The sequence below is a fragment of the Pistacia vera genome, unplaced genomic scaffold (genome assembly GCF_008641045.1).
Source record: "Pistacia vera cultivar Batoury unplaced genomic scaffold, PisVer_v2 Contig724, whole genome shotgun sequence".
NCBI classification, from domain to species: domain Eukaryota; kingdom Viridiplantae; phylum Streptophyta; class Magnoliopsida; order Sapindales; family Anacardiaceae; genus Pistacia; species Pistacia vera.
Genome location: NW_022196584.1, coordinates 397,900 through 417,896, shown reverse-complemented (window position 1 = coordinate 417,896; position 19,997 = coordinate 397,900). Strand labels below are relative to the sequence as shown.

At 34.4% G+C, this 19,997-nt stretch overlaps 2 protein-coding genes across 3 annotated transcripts; both read right to left on the bottom strand.

Moving 5' to 3' along the window:
* Nucleotides 1-4,678: 4,678 nt before the first annotated feature.
* On the bottom strand, nt 4,679-6,130 carry LOC116114863 (UDP-glycosyltransferase 90A1-like). Its single transcript, XM_031401002.1, has one exon. It carries the CDS (start codon nt 6,128-6,130, stop codon nt 4,679-4,681), a length of 1,452 nt encoding a protein of 483 aa, XP_031256862.1.
* Nucleotides 6,131-12,516: 6,386 nt separating this feature from the next.
* LOC116114851 (putative F-box/LRR-repeat protein At5g02930) lies at nt 12,517-15,977 on the bottom strand. Of its 2 annotated transcripts, XM_031400991.1 has the most exons (5): nt 15,747-15,977; nt 13,884-14,897; nt 13,215-13,387; nt 12,672-12,741; nt 12,517-12,568 (listed from the first exon to the last, which is right to left on the bottom strand). In XM_031400991.1, exons 2-4 carry the CDS (start codon nt 14,883-14,885, stop codon nt 12,717-12,719), a joined length of 1,200 nt encoding a protein of 399 aa, XP_031256851.1. In that variant the 5' UTR covers nt 14,886-14,897; nt 15,747-15,977; the 3' UTR covers nt 12,517-12,568; nt 12,672-12,716. The 2 variants fall into 2 exon arrangements, with proteins under 2 accessions (XP_031256851.1, XP_031256852.1); XM_031400992.1 differs by having other exon boundaries at nt 12,524-12,741.
* Nucleotides 15,978-19,997: the final 4,020 nt, after the last annotated feature.

Sequence of the window (19,997 nt, the reverse complement as noted above, 5' to 3'; positions counted from 1 at the left end):
TAGAGATGCTAAAATAGATACAAGTATAGCACCTGCAAGAAAAAAAATATGTTAAGAGGTTAATGATTCTCAACTGATTCATATAATCAAAAAATCTAATCATATCCTAGTATATTCAAGAGGATGGGTCCCATAGTAATCAAATGGTAAGCTCAAAAGAATATTTCATGTATCCCATATCTGCAATCATTAGAAAAACAAGTTATAATCCCTTGTCATAGGGCAAAAAAAAATTATAAACTCTTAATGACAAATTGAGATATAAATCATAAATTTTATTATTGTGTACTAAATGGATCCAAATGTTTTTGTCAATACGCAAAATTAAATTGTGTGTGTGTATATATATATAATATATATTATATATAAGTTTTGCATTTAAAATTTGGCTTTTTTTCAAAAACGGTATAAATGTTTTGTCAATATAAAATTAAATATTATTATATATATATATATATAATATATATATATATATTATAATATATATAATATATATATATATATATATAGAATATATATATATATATAAGTTTTGCATTTAAAATTGGCTGCAAATCTGTAATGAGATATCGTTGGGTCGTGGGCTCTGACTAATGGTTAAGGTTTGCATTTATTCTCTTTTAAAGAAAAAAATTCTTAGAAAAGACTATATATATATATATATAGAGAGAGAGACAGAGAGACAGAGATGTATTACAATTATAAAAGAGTATGTTACATACTCGAATTAATAGTATTATTTAATCTATTGATAGGAAAATTAAAAAGTTAAAGAAATTATTTAAACCCTCAAAGGTTTGGTCAAATTTAGAAAACCTTCTTAAGTTCATGCCGTTAAAGTCAAGGATAAAAATATTATTTTACCCTTTGCAGTCATGTGAATTGTCAATTTTGTTAACATCTGACCCGACGGTGTTTTTCTCATGAATAATTCTATGACTACCAATAATTTACACCAAATTTTTGTACCGATGTACGTGACATCCAATCAGACGTGGTCATATTGGAGACAACAGACGTCTTTCATGAATGAACAATTATGGATGCTCGTTTATATTTGATGAACAACCATTCATCATGAATAAATGAGCATCCACGAAAATAACAATAGAATCTCATCTATATTATTTGGAGGGGAGTCTATAGTACATTTAATATGGACGGGCATCCACGTCATATGGACACCGTCCATAAATCTTAAAAATAAAATTATGGACTGTTTCATTGAGTTTGATGGAGACTAAGGTAGAGATATTTGGAATAGAGAAAGAAGATTAAGATGTTGAAGAGAGTGAAGAAGAATCAGCCATGATTTATGTATGGAAGAGAGGGAAAAGGAAGAATCAAAACATGATTCAAGTAAATCGTGGCAAGGGGGAGAGAAAAGAGATTCACCTAACTAACTACATCAATAATATGCAATAATGGCAGAGTGCGCGAAACAGCCGTAAGGTAGGGCCAAGTTTTCAAGCTGAAGTTCCATAATGGACTGGTGTGCCTTCTGAAAGTGACGTTAAGTGGTTGGGGACTCGAGTTTGGCTACTAGAAAAGGTAAAACATAGATTTTTAATTGAAAGGGATCGTATTGGAAAGGGAAGACAAGATTCGTGTGGTTGCCAGAATGTGTTAGATTTCATATTGTTGAGAAAAGATACAGACTGAAACTTGAACTGTCTTCAACTTTTCACAAATGGAAAATCGATAAGATGGGTGAAGAAGTTATGCTTTCTTGGACCAATCAAGAACAGAAAAAATTCAAGAATATAGTGAGATTAAATCCTCCATCTCTTGATAAGTGTTTCTGGGACCATATATTCAACTTTTTTCCTAGCCAAAAGTAGGGAAAAGAAAGAGCCAAGAAGAAAAACAAGAAAAGAAAGAGAGACAAACCACTAGTTTTAGATAGACACCTGTCCATTATTTTATTTTTAAAACTTTATGGACGTGCGTCCATATGAGGGGGATGCCCGTTCATAGTAAATGGACTCTCGTCCAAATAATATGGACAGAAGTCTATTGTTATTTTTATGGACACTCGTCCATTTGTGATGAATAATCGTCCATCAAATATGGCGTCCATAATTGTTGGACGGTCATTCATTCATGAAAAATGTATGTTGTCTTAAACGTGACCGCATCTGACTAGATGTCACATATGTTGGTATAAAAATTTGATGCAAATTATCGATGTCCATAATATTATTCTTTGCTCATTATTGGTATGAGGGGTTTCACATATTTGACCAAACTTTGGGGGATTTAAATAATTATCTCTTAATTTTAACGTTTCAACGGGTCGCCAAATGTGCAACTCCCAAATTTAAATGTTAACAGAAAAAATAAGGTTAGCTAAGGTTAGCTAGGGGTGTTTTAAAAAACAACTGCAGAAACCAGGTTAGCTGCCGAATCTTGTAGAAGTGGGGCGCCAATTGTTGCAGAGCCAGGAATGGCAAAAAGCCGGAACAAATGTCACAATCACTCCCATTAATTCATTAAGAGTAAACGACTTTTACCCACCAAGGTTTGGTCTAATGATACTTTCCGATACTTTCCCACCCGTAAAGTTTCATAAGGACATTTTCGCACCCACCGTCACAATTTTTTCCATTAGTTTTAACTGCAGAAGGATAGAATAGTAAATTCAGTTTATTTTTATTTTCTCTTCTTTTAAATATTTTTATAAATAAATAAACTTTTGTTAAAAAAAAAAAAAACGGAGCAATCGGCCAACTGGTGTTGGCGGTTATCAAAACAGTCGATGGCCACCAGTCCATCTCATCATGGTTCTCAAATATGTTGGCTCGACTTAATCGAGGAAAACTTCATCGCCCTCTTTTACTTGTCCTTTTGTTTGGGAGTTCGCTCGCAAGAACGGTGGCCTGGCGCACCAAGGGGGATCTTTCGATCTCTCTGTTCGATCCAAGGTGCAAATAGCTCATTTTCTTCTCTCTCGGCAATAGGGATAATAGGCATCTTCTTTTCTTCTCGATGCTTTTCCCTTGTTTCTTGCTTTCGAGCCGTAGTTTCCTACTTTATTTCGATTTTCGTTTTGATCATTTACTAGTATTAAACTTTTTTATTGTGTTGCTGCTCAGCAAGACGACACAGACACAAAAGGTTTAAGCTCAGCCTCAGGGGTGATGAATCAATCACACAAATGTTCGCTTCACCGATATCATCAATGCCTTGAAATCTTGCAAATCTGACTCCAACGGTGAGCTAGTGAGGAAGATTCTAAGATCTCTTCCCAGATCAGGGGAAGCTAAGGTCACGACCATTCAAGAAGCCAAAGACCTCGCAAGACTACCTCTAGAAGAACTCTTGGGTTCTCTAATGACCCATGAGCTTACCATGAAGAATGGAGAAGAAGAGGATGATGCAAGAACAGGGGCTCTCAAAGCTTTTACAAAAGATGAGAGTAATGATGAGGAAGAAGAGAGCAAAGATGATGAAGAATTCGCTATGATTACAAGTTCAAGAGGTTCGTTCCTAGCCAAGAAGAAAGATTTTTGCAAAAGGCCTCAAAAGGGGCTCCACCAAGAACCCCGCAAGAAGAAAACAGAAACTTGTGAAAACCACAAAACAAAAGAAAAATAAAAAAGAAGCAAGAGGCAAGAAAAAGAAAAACTTGTGAATGCATCTAAAGTTAAATTAACAGATTTTCCATCTTTATGAACAACAAGATTATCATTTCCAAATAAATGTGTATAGCCTTCATCAAAGGGTACAAAAAGGAGGCTTTTGTGAAACCCATAAGCCAAAACAAGAAAAAGGGAGAAGACAAAGAGAGAATAACCCATTCGAGAAGTTGAGGAGACAACCATCCTGTACTATTTGAGACAAAGAGATGACCATTTGAGAAGTTGAAGACAAAGAGAGAGAGAGAAAAAAGAATGCAGTCGGCGGTAAAAGAAGGAGAGAGAGGGAAGGGAAGAAGAAAAGAAAAGAAAGAGGGAAGAGACAAGAAGAAGAGAGTAAATGACATAATTATCCTTGACTATTTTTTCGAAATTGTCATTATGTCCTTCTGTAGTTAAAATTAACGGACAAAATTGTAGCGGTGGGTGGGAAAATGTCGTTATAAAATTTGGCTGGTGGGAAAGGGTCATTAGGCGAAACCTTGGGTAGGAAAAAGTCGTTTACTCATTCATTAAAATATACAAATGACCTTGACCATCTGTATTGATGAGGTTGTTGCCCGGTGAAACTGTTAGCTTAAGTATTTTCGGCATTTAATGCAAGGATTTAATAAATTTAACTACCGAAGAGACGAGCATTAAAGAATTTCCTTGAAGAAATGAGACAAAATAATGATGGTCGTTCTCATTTACGCGTACGTTTAAATTGGGTTGCCAGATAAAACACCTTTTTTCTCTGGAAAGAAGATCGAGTTTTACTGCAGTTGCCACCTACAGATCGTTATCTATAATAGCTAGCGGTGACAGTTGTCACCATTACAAAAGGACTAATTAGAAACATGCTGTAAAAGGACAACTGTTAGATACAACAGGCTGCAGTCATTACGGCATGTTGAATGCATTCTGATAATTTATTTATCGTACTATAGATTTTATTTATTCAAAGTATAGTCCATATCTTAATTTCTGGCTTATGCATCTAAATACCAGACGATCACCATAAAAGATGGCACTACAAGTGCCGATAGCTTTTGTCCAAATCAATCCTTGATGACATTTTGCTGAAAATTGCATGCTTCAGCAATGAGCGTATCTAATGTGTGCCAAGACAAACCTTTCTCCTCCTCCATGGCTTTCTTTGCCCCCTCTGATAACTCTTTCACCTTCTTCCTCAACTCTTTAACATTCTCTCCTACCATCAACTCCCTTACCTTCTTCTCCAACTCTTCCCACTTCACAAAACCTCCCATAACTGATCCGTCGCAGCTCTCTACTCTCAACCCCACTTTTATCTCCTCCGCAACCATCTTTGCATTCAATGCCTGCTCCGCCATGATCGGCCATGCAAGAATCGGAACCCCAGCACATATGCTCTCCAACACCGAGTTCCATCCACAATGGCTTAAAAATCCTTTCACGCTTTCGTGCAACAATATTTCCCTCTGATTCACCCACTCTTTTACCACCATTCCTCTCTCTTTAACCTTCTCTTCAAACCCTTCTTCCACTTCTGTTTCATCATTTCGTATCACCCACAAGAAGTTCACCTTCGATTCTTCCAACCCCATTGCTATTTCCTTGATTTGATCGGGTGAAATCTCTGCTTGCGTCCCAAATGCAACGTATAGAACCGAGCTTCCCTGCTCAAGCTTTTCGTCAAGCCATTGAATCCATGCAGGTTTCAGACGTGTTTTCGTTTCATTTATCGCCGGTGGCTCAGCAAGGCAAACGGGTCCGACACACCATGCCTTCAGTTTTGCCTCGCGGATATAGTAATCAACGAATACAGGTTCCAGCTCGTAAAAGCTATTGACAATCATGCCATAACTATTTGATGCCGCTTTTAGATGCTTTAGTGTGAACTCAAATTCAGGACCCTTGGGTTCAGGATCCGAAAACATCGCTCCGAATTCACTTTTACAAACCTTAATCCAGGGAAAATGAGGCAGCGTGATTCTCTCACCATCTTTCTCAACTCTCTCACCATCTTTCTCAACTCCAATCAATACACGATTTTCCATTGTAACTTTCGATACACTCATTGCATAAGCTCCCATGCCATAAAACACAAACCTCGGGAAACCGAATTTCGAAGCGGACTCCAAGGTCCACCAGAGGAACCCGTCGGACACCATGAAGCTGACAGGAGGCAGACTCTGAAGCTTCAGTTCGAAGGCTGGTTGCATGAGTTTCGTGGCTTCAGCGAATTGAACGTACAGTGATATGAAGGGAAGTTTGTCAGTACTTTCGACACCGGCTGGGATTTCCGGGATTTTTTCTGGGTAATGGAGATCGATTATGGAGACGGTGGTGTCACTGAGAAACTGATCAGCAATGAAGGAGCGGTTCCCTGGAGTGGTGAAGAAGGTGACAGCGACGTTCGGACGGCGGAGGAGGAGGCGAGCAAGATGAAGAATCGGCACAGTGTGACCTTTTGACATGAACGGAAATAAAACTACATGAAGCGATGGATTAGAAGAATTCAATTCCATTTTGTTTCTAAAAGTGATGACAAACAAGAGAAGAGTCACAAGCTCATCTATATATGCAGAATAATTGCAAGAATATATAGGAAGAAAAATTCAGCATTAATTATATTACCAAAAAGTGGGTGTTTATATGGAACTAATTATCAATAAATTATATGCATTATGATTAATTTATAATAATTGCAAGATTATATAGTAAGAAAAATGCATCTAGAGAAGTGAATTTTATTATTAATTATATTACCAAAAATTGGGTATTCATATGGAATTAATAAGTTAAAATGCATTATGCTTAAGTTATTTATTCTCTACAGAGTAGTTAATTATAGAGTTAACGACTTTTTCCATCCAAATAATTGTTTAATGGCAATTTATTATCCACAGACTTTTAAAATACTACCTTATTACTTAAATTTATATTTCTATGGTGAACATAGAACAAACTTGGTCTAAATTATTGGGGCTTTTGAAGAAGAGAGGCTAATAAATCTTTTGATAATGGAAAGTTGGATTTTGATGGTTGGAATTTATCATAATTTGACTTCGGAGGGACAGTTGCACAAACGTTTGTCACTCTATTGTCAACGATTGATGAGATCGATGGGAGTATGGTTTAAAGGGTTTCGGTGAGTAATGATTAAGAAAGAGAATGATGATATGTGAGGTTACAATGATACCAGAATCGAGAACGTAATATAAATTTGGATAATAAAGTGGTATTTTAAAAGTTTTGGTGAGTAATGATTAAGAAAGAGAATGATGATATGTGAGTTCAACGATACCAGAATCGAGAACGTAATATAAATTTGAATAATAAAGTGATAGTTTAAAAGTTATATGAGAAAAAAAACTCATTAGGTCGTTTACTCTTAATCATATGCATAACATAGGGAAACTGAAAACCAAAACTCTGTGAAGAATTATGATACATTCAAATGGTTAAGTCCACGTATTTATTATCTATTTTTTAAGAAAATTAATGGCATGCTTTCGTTTCCTTAATGTTTGCGTGCTACATTTATTTTATGGTAAAATTGTAATTGTATCATATATCAAAACGTCGTTACAGTGGTAACTACAACCTCAATAATCAACAATTCTTATATAAAATTTAAAATAAAGAGCAAATCTCAATGCGAAGACCCAACATTACTTACCATTTTAAAAACTAATAATTTTAATCGAATGCTCTATTAAAAATACTTTTCACATTCTTTCAATCTTTCTTTCAGTGTACTAACTAATTTAGAGGTGAAAAAGGCGACCCAACCCGACCCGGGTTGCTGTTAATGGCGGGTCGATCCTGACCCGCTCTTAACATTGGCGGGCCGGGCTAGGCCCACCAATATTAGGGAATGGGGCTGCCCAACCCTGACCGCCAACCCTAACCAGTCGGTTAGGCTGCGGGTTGGGCCAGGTTAACTCGCTTTTTTTTTTTTTAATTTTGTTTTATTTTGTTTAAGTTTAAATATTTAATTAACTTTTCAAAGAATAATTAACAATATAAATGAATAAATGTATTGTTTTTAGTTATTGTTAATTTCTTTTCAAATATCATAATTAATTAAATTAATATTTTTTTGTTAACATTCCAAATATTAATTCAATTTTAATACATTAAAATTGTAAATAAAATATTAAATTTATTCAGTTATTAAAAATAAAATAAGAAATTACAATAATTATTGCCTCGTTAAAAACCTCACCAAGAAAAACCCAATAGGACAAAAACTTGGTAAGGAAAAAAGATGCAATAATTGACATTAATTTACAATTTACAAAACAACTAATTTTGGGGTTCACTAGGACCTCCTCATCCGTATCATCTATATTACAAAATTGAAATGATTCTATTAAAGTATCGTCAACAACCTCATATTGACCTTGATGGCGCGACCGTTCCCAATCTCGAAGACATGTGAGAACTTCAATCATTTGTGGTAAAGTTTAGTCCTCCTTTCATTTAAAATTCTTCCACTTGCACTAAATGTTTTGTCGGATGAGACGGTTGAGACAGGAACAGCGAAAACATCCAAGGCAAGTCTTGATAATACCGGAAAAAATACATTTTTTGGCTCTCCAATAGTCTAAGAGACCAATGTTGGCTCTCCATAGTCTAAGAGACCAATGTGGCTCTCTGTTGTGGATCTACTGGTAACATTTCAGGGTTGCCAAACATTGTTAAGCTCATTACTCTGCGACTGCATGAAGACAGTACATTAGTTGTTGTTGTTGGTGGAGCTTCTAAAGAGGGGTTGTGCTTCGGATTCGGGTCCTCTTCGACCTATTCAGTGCACCCCAAGAGTAAAAGTCTTCATTTTTTTCTTCTGATGCAGCTTCCCTGGATGTTTCGCCTCTTTGCGGGTTCCCATACCTGTTTTCATACTGGAAATATACTTCGAAAAATCTATTTTTACCTCTCCTATTTGATTGGCATATACTTCGTTTGTAAATTTTCACATAAATTGTCAAAACCATTTTCTAAACCTACTAATTTAATTCTAGGATCAAATATAACACCTAAACAATAAAGAAAAGGAATTTCCATTGTCTTTGTTTTATAAATAATTCGGAAATTTTATAATTGTATGTATTACCAATGACTAGTAAAATAATACACACTAGAAAGTTGTAAAGTGGATTGGTAAAAAGTTTTAAGAAAAGAATGAAATACTTTAGCTATTTGCATCATTTTCTATCAAATAATGAGGACCTCTATTATTTGCTACAAATAACTAATTATATTAGCATAAGGTAAACATGAATCAAGCATGAAATAAGTACTATTCCATCTAATAGGCATGTCTAATGCAAAGTTCTAGACATATTGATTTTATACAAGCGTCTTGAAATTCAGCATTTCTTTTATTACTACTAGTAATCCAAGCTAAACAATCTCTAATTCTATTAATATTTTCTTTATTATTTTTATACCACTTTTCACAATTAAATTAATAACATGGTATGCACAACGTTGGTGAAAAAACTACAAATTGTTATATAAAGGATAATTACTTTGAAAATAATCTGTAGATTTACTATTAGAACTTGCATTATCTAAAGTTAAACTTACACTTTCTAACAACATCATAATCTTCTAAAACTTCAACAATTTTATTATAATTTGTTCACCACTATGTATCACATCCATTAATCTAAATCCTATAAAGATTATTTAATTTACATTCATTATCAAAATAGACTAGTCACACAAATATATCTTGTTTAGCTTTACCGCTCCAAATATCGGCAGTTAGAGTCACACTAACATGACAAGTATGTATTTTATTTTTTAATTCTAATTTCATTTTTTTAAACAATTTTATTAAATCATTTCAGTTGCAGTTTTAGAATAACTTTAAATCCTGAAAAAAATGAATTTTGAACAAATCTTTCAAAATATTTATCTTCAGCCATATAATAGGTTGATCAGTTGCAGCAATATATAAAGCTAATTGTTCCCTATATACATCCGAATTATAACGCCAATTAGTACCCATATAGTTATTTGAGTTTGATTGTTTTCTCTATTTCCATGTTGATTAATTTTATTAGCATGCATTTTGAAGTACTAGTACCATTACCTGAATCAGCTTTATAATATTTCCACAGTATTTGCGTCTCACTTTCTTGACTTGAACGCCATTTTCTGTCTCGTAAAACTTCGAAATGCGCTCAAACGTCTGATGTGTGTCTGTCTTCGCTTTCGACGGCAGTTGATGATCTCGCCTCAGCTTGAAATGAAGTTGGACCGAGCACGACGATTACGAGGACGACTTCTAGAACCACCGAGAGCTGTTGGAATCGGATGCATGTTTTGAGGTGTATCGGATTCTGAGAATGGGAAAGCGGACTATTTGAATCTCCTCTTGCATTTATGTTAGTAAATCAGCATGACTAGGACTAGGATAGTAGTTCATTCATCATTGTAATTGATGGGAGAGAAATATCTATCTATGTAGTTGAAAAAAAAAATTGATGTAGAAGAAATAAAAATTAAAGAAGAGAATTGGAATATGGAAATTGGAATTTGGAAAATTGGAAATATGAGTTAAAATGCAAAAACTAATAAAAATTAAAATACGAGCAAATTGATAACAAAGAGTTAAGAGAATAAATAATAATTGAGAGATTAGGATTAGAGAATATGAGAGAATGAGAGAATTTGAGTTGTGAGAAAAATGTGAGAGTTTAGGGCCAATTATAGGGAAAAATGGAAAAAAAATGCCGAAAAAGACCCCTCAAATGGCTATATTTCAAGGGTAATGGTAATTTGAAAAATAAAATAAATTTTTTTTTTTTTTTTTTTTGGGACCCGACGGGTTGGCCGTTATTCCATAACAGTCAACCCCGCCGGGTTGAAATCAGCCAACCCGACGGGTTGGCGGGTCTCTTTCAAAAGAGATAAAACAAACCATTTTGCAACCCAACCACCCACCCGGGGTTGCTTGCTGGGTTCAACCCGCTTCGTTACGGGCCGAGTTAGGGTTGACCCGCCTAACCCGGCCCATGTTCCACCATGTTAATCACAATCTCTAATGAAAGATACTTTCTTGTTAATTTTGGGTTTCTACAAGACCAAATTTCAGAAACATATCAACATTTAAAATATCATAACTTCACATGCGGCATATATAAAACAAAGATTTAATTTGAGAATAGTAATACATATCATTGTTTTAAAAACCGGACCGGAGAGCAACCCGCTCTGATGGCCGGGTCACGGTTCAACCGGTCCAAATGGTTGAACCATCGGTTGGACTGATGACATCATCACACGTCATATTGATGTCAGCATATTTTTAAAAAAACCGTCAAACTTAATAAAAGATATGTTATTATAAGGGTTTCTTTGGTGTTAACTCAAATGCAAAGGGATTAATTGCAAGAATTTCAAAACAAATGAAGAACCAACCTTTCTCTCTCTCACACTCACACCCAACACTGCAACTCTCAGAATTTTTGTTCGCATTTGAATTTTGTAAAACACTAAAAACAAAATACAAGAAGATAACATTCGTGTTATGTGTATGTATGGCTTGGTAGAATGAATGTTAATCCAAATGAAAAGGGAAAATTAGTTAAAAAACTGCCTGATTCATTCATTTGAATGGATGTCATTGATTCACATAAATCCATTTGGATGGTGCATTAAATTAAAATGAGCAGTCAAATTATCCAATTCAGTGAACAAATTATCCATCAAAGCATGAAAGTAATAGATTCATAAAAAAAAAAAAAAGAGTGGAAATATCTTTACAAAAGAGAGTGTTGTCGTCGTCGATTCCAACGAAGGAGGGAGGCATCGTCGTCCGTCGTCGTCGTCGTGCAAGGGAAAAGGGAGGTGCATCGTCATCGAAATCCAACGAGTGAGATGCTGCCTTCGTCGAGCAAGGGAGAAGGGAGGTGCATCGCTGCCGAAATCCAACGAGGGAGGTGCTACCGTCATCGAGCAAGGGAGCAGGGAGGTGCGTCGTCACTGAAATCCAGCAAGGGAGGTCTTGCTGTCATCAAGCAAGGGAGAAGGGGAGTGCGTTATCGTGGAAATCCAGCGAAGAAGATGAGAAGGGGCTGCGACGCTGCGTGACAGAGAAGAAGAGAAGAAAGGCTGCGACGAATCAACGATACGTGACAGAGAACTGAGAAGAAGAGAAGAATGGGCTGCGTGAGAGAAGACGATGGGCGCGTATTAGGGATTAAAAGTGTGGACCGGTTTTTTCGCCGGTCCAGTTAGACCGGCAGTTCACTTATATTATCCGGTTTTCAACCGGTTTAAAACGGCTTAATACTTATAACGGGTTTGAGAGTAAACCGAACCGGAAACGTGATCGGTTCATGGTCCGGTCCGGCTTTTAAAACAGTGATACATATATTGCAGAATCGTAGAATATAATTAATTGTTTTGAGGAACATTTTTCATACAAACTCTTTGCGTCAAATTGATGGTTAATAGAAACTGTTATTTAATTTTTTTTTTTTTTTATTTTCACATTTATTCAGTTTTATATACATTAATTTGAAACTTTTACGTAGATTGACAGAAATTCAAAAGTTCTGGTTCTTTTCCAGTAACCAAAAATTAATCTCCACTCAACTTGCTCTTTAGAAGCAGAAACAGTTTGCAAGGCTTTGCGAGTTGATATGCTACCCTTGCGCTGTCACAAGGCCAAAATGGCCTCGCACGACTGTTGCAGCCTCTACTGGCAGCTAAGCGGTCTCCACGCTCCAGCAACCAGCTGGAGGTCAGAAACAACCTCCAGCACCAGCAGCAACCATGATGTCGATAATGGCCTCTTGTGACAGCCACAGCAAACTTGCGGATTTGGGATTTTGAGGGGTAGAATAGTCATTTCAGAGTTTAATAGAATTTCATTAACGTATCTTTACAAAATGCAGGCTAGGGGCTACGATACAATTTCCGAAACCAGCAGGTGTTTTCTCCTATTGCAAGAAACATTTGAATATTTACTGTAATTACACAAAACGAAAAGTAGAAAGAAAAAAAACCATTCTTTCATGATTAAAGTTTCTTCAACATGTAAATCTTGAATTCCATAAATAAGATCCTCTATCACTATTTCCAGTTTCTTCAAAAATCCATCTCTTCTGTGTTCCTGTTTATCACATAACACAACCATAATCAATATATTTAAAAAAAAAAAAAGTAAGAAAAAAATGTTTAAGGCACAAATATGATGAAAAAGATGTGTATGCAAATGTATATGAAGTAAGTGAGTTGATACGATTTTCGCCAAAAATCTTGTCTCTAGATTCCATGTTTTTGTAGTTTCTTCACATGTTATGCTATATGATTAGAATTGTGAAGCACTTAATGTCTAATTCTACCTCAGAAGAAATAACAACATGCAACTTTATATAATATTTGGAAAATGACAACTAAACACAACAAATAACTAGTATAAGTTCATCATTATTTGCTACCTTAAGATGTATAATCCTCCACAATTGATAATTAGTATTGATATTTCAACATTACTGTGCATTAAAAAGCTCTAAAAATATAAAAATTAAAACAATAAAATATCTTATTATTATGCATATCAAAATATGGTTACAGTGATGATACCTTTGCTCAACTTCTAAAGATGCACCATAGGCAGAAGCGCTAAGTAAGTACTTTAAGACATAGGCAGGAATCTTTGTTGAGTTCTCTCCATGTTGCACTTTCACCTTCAGTTTCTTTAATTCCGTAAAAGGAGAAGGTTTATGTTTGACTTTATTGGGAGCATTAGAGAGAATCTGTAAACAAGTGAGATATGAATTTTTATACAACTAGAATTTTAAAAACTTAGAGATTAATAGTAGCTAAATGAAACAAAAAAAATAATAATAAAAGATCAACTCACAGTATAACATACAAAATACACAATTATAAGTCAAGAACACGATATTCTAAAAGGTAAAAAGAAAATTTATAACGAGGGAACTATTGCTCTTAAGGACACAATTGTAATTAGGTAACAATATTAAAGATCAAAATTAGATTTTCAATTTTGGAGAGACATGTGCTCCCCTAGGACTATATGTAGGTCCACTACCAACTCTGAACCTTTTAAGTATAGTCTCATGTTTAAGGATGTTAAAAACCATTCCATGTAGAAGTAATCTTACGAAGGCATCAAAACTTCTTAAATAAATACAACCAACTAGACAATCGCAATCAAAAAAACACCCTACTTCAATATAAAAAAAATTCATAATATCCATTTATAATTGCATAAAAATTAATTAATACCTCAATTGTGTAGTAAGATAATGTGAGAGTTTGTGCATGACAGAGAATTCGAAACATATTCGTCAAATCATATGCAGCAGCTTTCCTAATTTTGTTTGAATGGTAGAGACTAGGCGGTGAAGAAAATTGGACATTTGCATTTCTCAGAGCAGGAAGGTCAACCAAGGTAAAACTCAGAGGTAATGAATGCATAAGAGTAAAGGAAGTGAGCATAGGCGTACAGACCTCAATCCTACAATGACCCACCAAATAAAGATTGAATATACCCAAGTCAACAAGCTGAGGTCCAGATATCCTGAAAACACTAAACTCACTACTCCCTCCCAAGAAACATTTACCCAGGTACAAGCTCTTCAAATTAGGGCAACTAGAGAAGGGATCAAAGTGATTTTGACTAATATAAGGAAATAAACCTCCACTTAAATGCAATTTCTTTAACCCCATAAAAAAACAGAATCCTCCTGGTAACATTTCAGACCCAAAACCATTCATCTCTAAGCTCTTTATCGACGGACATTTAATAATCAGTTCCACTGGTAGACAGAAGTCCACCCAATGGCCTTGAAAGATGAGTTCTTCAATGTTATACAAGACAAGGTAGTTGGTGACTTCGTTCATGAAGGATTCATCTTTCCTACTATAGTTATAAGCAGGGGAGAATGTATCAATATTGATGGATTGATCACGATGAGAGAGAACGTGAAGGACAAACTTCCTGAAGTAATAGCCTCCACCAATATTCATTCTGTTACTGAAATTCATATTGTCAAAAGTGAGGTGAGAGAGAGTCTTCCACAGGTTTTTAAATCTCTTGGAAAGCACACAAGTTTGAACAGCGAATTTGGTGTCAACAAAAGAGAGGATGTGACGAAGGATGTCATCTGAAAAATTGCTCAACATTGGTTGTTGATCATCTTTGCACATCTTGTTCCTCTTCGACATTCTGGTGTTGTAAAGTTGATAATCTTCGAATTCTTTGACCTTCTTGCCCCTCTTCGGCATGTTGGTTTTGTACTGTGAGAGCAAATACAGATAACTTAGCAAGCTTATAAGAAGAAAAAGTGGGATCTTTTTCATAAGAAACGAAAATTTCATCCAATTTAAATTTTGTTTTCTTTTCTTAAAAAAAATTCCTTGTTATGCAAATACAAGTTAGATATTAATTTAATCCAATTTATAATCTTAAAAAAAAACCTTGAATATACAAATACAAATTTCATATTACTTCTTTTTGCACATGTCGTTGATGTATCTAACGGCCTAAGATTATATTTGTTGTTAAGGAAGCAGGTAGTTCTATTTTTGTTCTTCTCTGGTCTTGGGAAAGAGTAGCTTATCCACTGGTGGGGCCTTCGGGGATTGGGCAATTTTCCGTCAATAGTAGTTTCTTGAATTGCATTATAGTGATTTCTTATTCGATTTAGTAACAGGGCAAGAATTAACTATCCTATCAGAGGATTTTTATGCTCCATTAATGTGATGGGTCCCCAACTAAGAAAGTGCAATGGTTTACTCTTATACTTCTACATCTGCACACTGACGCTACCGGATGAACTACCCAAATTAAACACGAAATACAAAAAATTATCCAAAAGAAAACTCAATTTTAACGCGCAGAACGAATGTAAGAAATTTAGAATACAAAACGTGGGGCGAGTGGAGACAATGGTAGGGAGAATGTGCGAAATTATTGCTATAATAAGCCAAACAAATACAAGAACTTAGCCCAGCCAAGCAAACAAAATCAATACCCAAGTGAACAATCAACTCTACATAACCAAGCAACTTCTCCAGCGACCAAACAAAGTGACCAAAAAAAAAAAAAAAACCTTAAAACTCAACAAGTAGAAAAATCAAACTTACAGAGTTCCGATTAGCAAGCTCAGACAGAACAAACGTCACCAATAAAGTAGCAACCTTACACCTCTTTTCCGTTCGACCGTCCGGGGAAATTCGGCGATCGGGCAAGCAACGTCGTTACCGTGAAGAGAGCTTTCAGCGTTCTGATGATTCAACTCGTTACCGAATCGCTATTTAGGGTTTCAATTTTTGTTGTTTTCCCTGATTTGGCGTCATTAATTAAAAAACTCCAAAACATATGTGTTGATTCAAGATTACATACTCACTCAACAATTTTACGCTTATAACCCTGTAATTTTTAAAATTTTAATATATTGTAATTAAGGATATACTGACAAAATATAAAAATAATTCAAATAGTCAGCAGTCTGCAAGGCTTGGAAATTCAATAAATTTTCTTTTTTTTTTTTTTAATTAAAATGTGGAAAACAATAAGAACTCTCAAAGACTCAAACATCCTTGCATTAAAGAGATGAAGCCAAAAGTTTAATGTATATTAACTAAGAGTTGTATATGCAGGCTTTCGATGATCTTCATCAATAAATAAATAATAAAATAAATCACTATTTGGTAACGTGATGATAAAGAAGTTTCATAAACTCTTAAATTAAGTCATCTTAGATAATATAGGGTTAGAGTGTTCAACGAGACGAGCTACTCACGAATCGACTCGTCTCAAGTACGGCTCGTAATGCTTGCATTGTGTGGAATCGACTCGGCTCGTTAGGCTTGTGAGCCGAGTTAGGTTCGAAATTAGAGGCGTTTTAGGGGTTTTATAAAGTATGAGGGATTACACTGAAATTTTCAAAACAAAAAGTTTGAAAAAATGACAAATAAACTCATGTTAAATAATTAGAAACAAAAGAAGAGAACATGAGCCATGAGGAGAGAGAGGAGAGAAGAGAGAGAGAGAGAAGCAAATGAGTACTAAGACCATCTCCAACCCATTGCACCAATTTGGTGCAAAAATACCAAATTGGTGCAATGGTGGAGATGGTCTTAGTACTCATTTGCTTCTCTCTCTCTTTGGTGCAAAATTTGGTGTAAACACTATTCCATCTCCAACCCACAACACCAAATATGCACCAAAAAGAATTCCTTAGAATATCTTTAGAATATTTTTTTCTTTTATGTAATAATCAACAATAATCTATTTCACTCATTATTTTGTATATATAATTAAATATTGGGAATGATATTTTATTAAATAATAATATTTTGAAAATTATACTAATTAATAGAATTAAGCATTATTAATCAAATAACATTACATTTAATATAGAAAAAACATTACATCTAATATAAAATGATACAAAAAAAAAAAAAAAAAAAAAAAAAAACCAACAACAACACAAAGGTAAAATTCCCTATTGATAGTAATTAATTTTCAAAAGTATGTTCTTCCCACAATGATCAATTAATGGATTTCAAAGAGATTTGTGGCTTATTCAAAAGATGTGTTGTCATTCAAGCTTTGAGATTTATGGCTATTCAAAAATATGTGTTGTCCATTCAAGCTTTTGAGCTTTGTGGCTTATTCAAAAAGATGTGTTGTCCATTCAAGCTTTTGAGATTTGTGGCTTATTCAAAAGGTGTTGTCCATTCAAGCTTTGAGGATTTATGGCTTATTCAAAAGATGTGTTGCATTCAAGCTTTAGATTGTGGCTTTTCACAAAAGATGTGTTGTCTATTCAAACTTTTGAGATTTGTAGCTATTCAAAAAGATATGTTGTCATTCAAGCTTTTGAGATTGTGGCTTATTCAAAAAGATGTGTTATCCATTCAAACTTTTGAGATTTATGGCTTATTCAAAAAGATGTGTGTATCCATTCAAACTTTTGAGATTTGTGGCTTATTCAAAAAGATGTATTGCATTCAAGCTTTTGAGATTAGTGCTTATTCAAAAAGATGTGTTGTCCATTCAAACTTTTGAGATTTGTGGCTTATTCAAAAAGATGTGTTGTCATTCAAACTTATGATAAAAGGCATACAAAACATTAGTTTGAACACATCTCTTTTACTTCTCTTAGAAAAAAAAAAAGCTATATCTTCTTCATTTGTGTTACAAAATGACTACACAACGAAGTTCTTCATACACAAATGAAGAAGACATGCATCTATGTCTATATTATCTTGATATTTCTCAGACTCGATTTTAGGTTATAATCAATCTAGTGATCAATTCTGGTCTCGAGTGAGCTGACTACAATAGTTCCAAATCGTGTTTCTCACCCAGGTTCGAAACAAAAGATCTTTGCAATGTCGAATGCGATGATCTTTAAAGCTATTGGCAAATTGAGGGGATGCGTACGTCAAATTGAAAATAGAATCCAGGTGGTGCTTCTGAGCAAGATATTGTGAGTATTTGTTACATTTCATTCAAGCTTTTTTTTTTTTTTTTATCTAATTGATTTTAACGTTATATGTATATTGTTTGTAATTGATTCAAGCCAAAATGTTACTAGCACAAGATAAAAGTTACGGAAGGTTTCAAATTTGATCATGTGTGCCTATACTATAGGATATTGAAAAATTACAGATAATGTTAACGCCGCAGAAGTATTTCAAAGGCAAACGGTAGGTTTGAATCACAAGAATCAGAGACTCCCACTTCAAAGTCTCCCCAATCGAGATGTGCATCGTCAAATTCTCTAAACATAAGTGATGAAAATATTGGGGGTAGTTCAGCTCAACGACCCATTGGGGTGAAGAAAGCAAAATTTAAAAGGAAAAATGATAAAGAAGTTTAAACAGTTTGCAACTATTCAAGAAGAAAATCGATAGCTCACTGCTATTTCAATCGGGGCAACTCAGCTAGGACACAAAATTATGAAATCCAAATGAAAAAAATGGCTTTGGCAGAATATCGAGAAGATAACAAAATTTTATTCAAGGATTTGAATCTATAACCGATCCAAGCTACGTAGTTTTTTCAAAATGAGCAATTAAGATTATGCAAAAAGAGTCAACAACAAGGTCAAGGATCTCAAAATAACTCAAGTTCTTTTCAATATTTTGATGATCTTACTGGACGGAACTAATCTACCGGATACTAAATTGTTATTTTAGTTTATGTTGTATTTTCTTTTAATTTTAGTGTTTTTAATTAGTGTTAATTTTATTTTGAGTTATTGTAGTTTAATATTGCATTGAATAAAGTTCTATTTTAATTTTTTCATCATTTTTTAAATTATATCATTATTATAAATTTATTATATAAATAATAATCAAATTAAATTAAATACAAATACTCAAATTAGTGTGATTTTTGATGTAAAATTTAATACTCAAATTAATTTAACAAATTAAAAAGAAAAACAAAAAAATCAAAATTAAAAAAAATTTTAATTGCTAAAGTGCTGTGCACCATTTTGGTGCAGTGTTTAGGCTGGGTGGAGTACCGACCCACGTCATTTGGTATTTTTTGTACCATTTTGGCGTGGGTTAAGTAACAAAAAGAGAAGAGGAAGGTTAAAAAGAAAGAAAGGGTTAGAGGAAAGTTAAAAGAAAAGAAGTTTGAATTTTCTTTTTAATTTGGAATATGGGTTTTGTTACAGAGAGACCATGAAGCATAAGAAAATAAAAAAAGGTGGTGAGAACATCTTCAGAGTTGGTGGGGAAAGTAAGGGGAAAAGGAGAAAGAAAGAAAGAAAGAGAGAGAAACGAGAGCCACGGGAGAGAGAGAAAAGAAGAGAGCAAATGAGTAATGAATGAGAGAGAGAAACGAAGAGAAGGCCGTAATAAATTAGAGAAAAAGAAAGGAAATGAGTAATAAATGAGAGACAGGAAAGACGTAATAAATCAGAGCGGGAAGAATCTACTCTGGATTTTCAAAAAAAAAAGGCAACGAGAGAGAGAAACGAAGAGAAAGCCGTAATAAATTAGAGAAAAAGAAAGGAAATGAGTAATAAATGAGAGAGACAGGACAGATGTAATAAATCGGAGCGAGAAGAATCTACTCTGGATTTTCAAAAAAAAATGCATTTTTTAATTTCATTGGCTCGCGAGCCGGCTTTAACTCGACTTGTTAAGTTGGCTCACAAGCCAGACTCAAAATCCTTTCCTCTTTTCATGAGTTGATCTGAGTTAAAAATTCAACAGTTCGGCTTAGCTAGGCTCAAACTCTAATTCTCTTTCTCTTTCCACAAACTGAGCTCGTTAAGTCAAAAACTCGATTTAACTCGACTCAAAAACAATCTTAAATATGGTAATCATTGAGGTTCTTATTTGATGGATAATTTCAAAACCTCCAAA

Coding starts and splice junctions, on each gene's coding strand:
- LOC116114863 (XM_031401002.1), bottom strand. CDS start 6,130: ATGGAATTGAATTCTTCTAATCCATCGCTTCATGTAGTTTTATTTCCG.
- LOC116114851 (XM_031400991.1), bottom strand. CDS start 14,885: ATGCCGAAGAGGGGCAAGAAGGTCAAAGAATTCGAAGATTATCAACTT. Junction 13,388..13,883: donor TATCTTACTACACAATTGAG/GTATTAATTAAT, acceptor ACTTGTTTACAG/ATTCTCTCTAATGCTCCCAA. Junction 12,742..13,214: donor TCTTTAGAAGTTGAGCAAAG/GTATCATCACTG, acceptor TGTGATAAACAG/GAACACAGAAGAGATGGATT.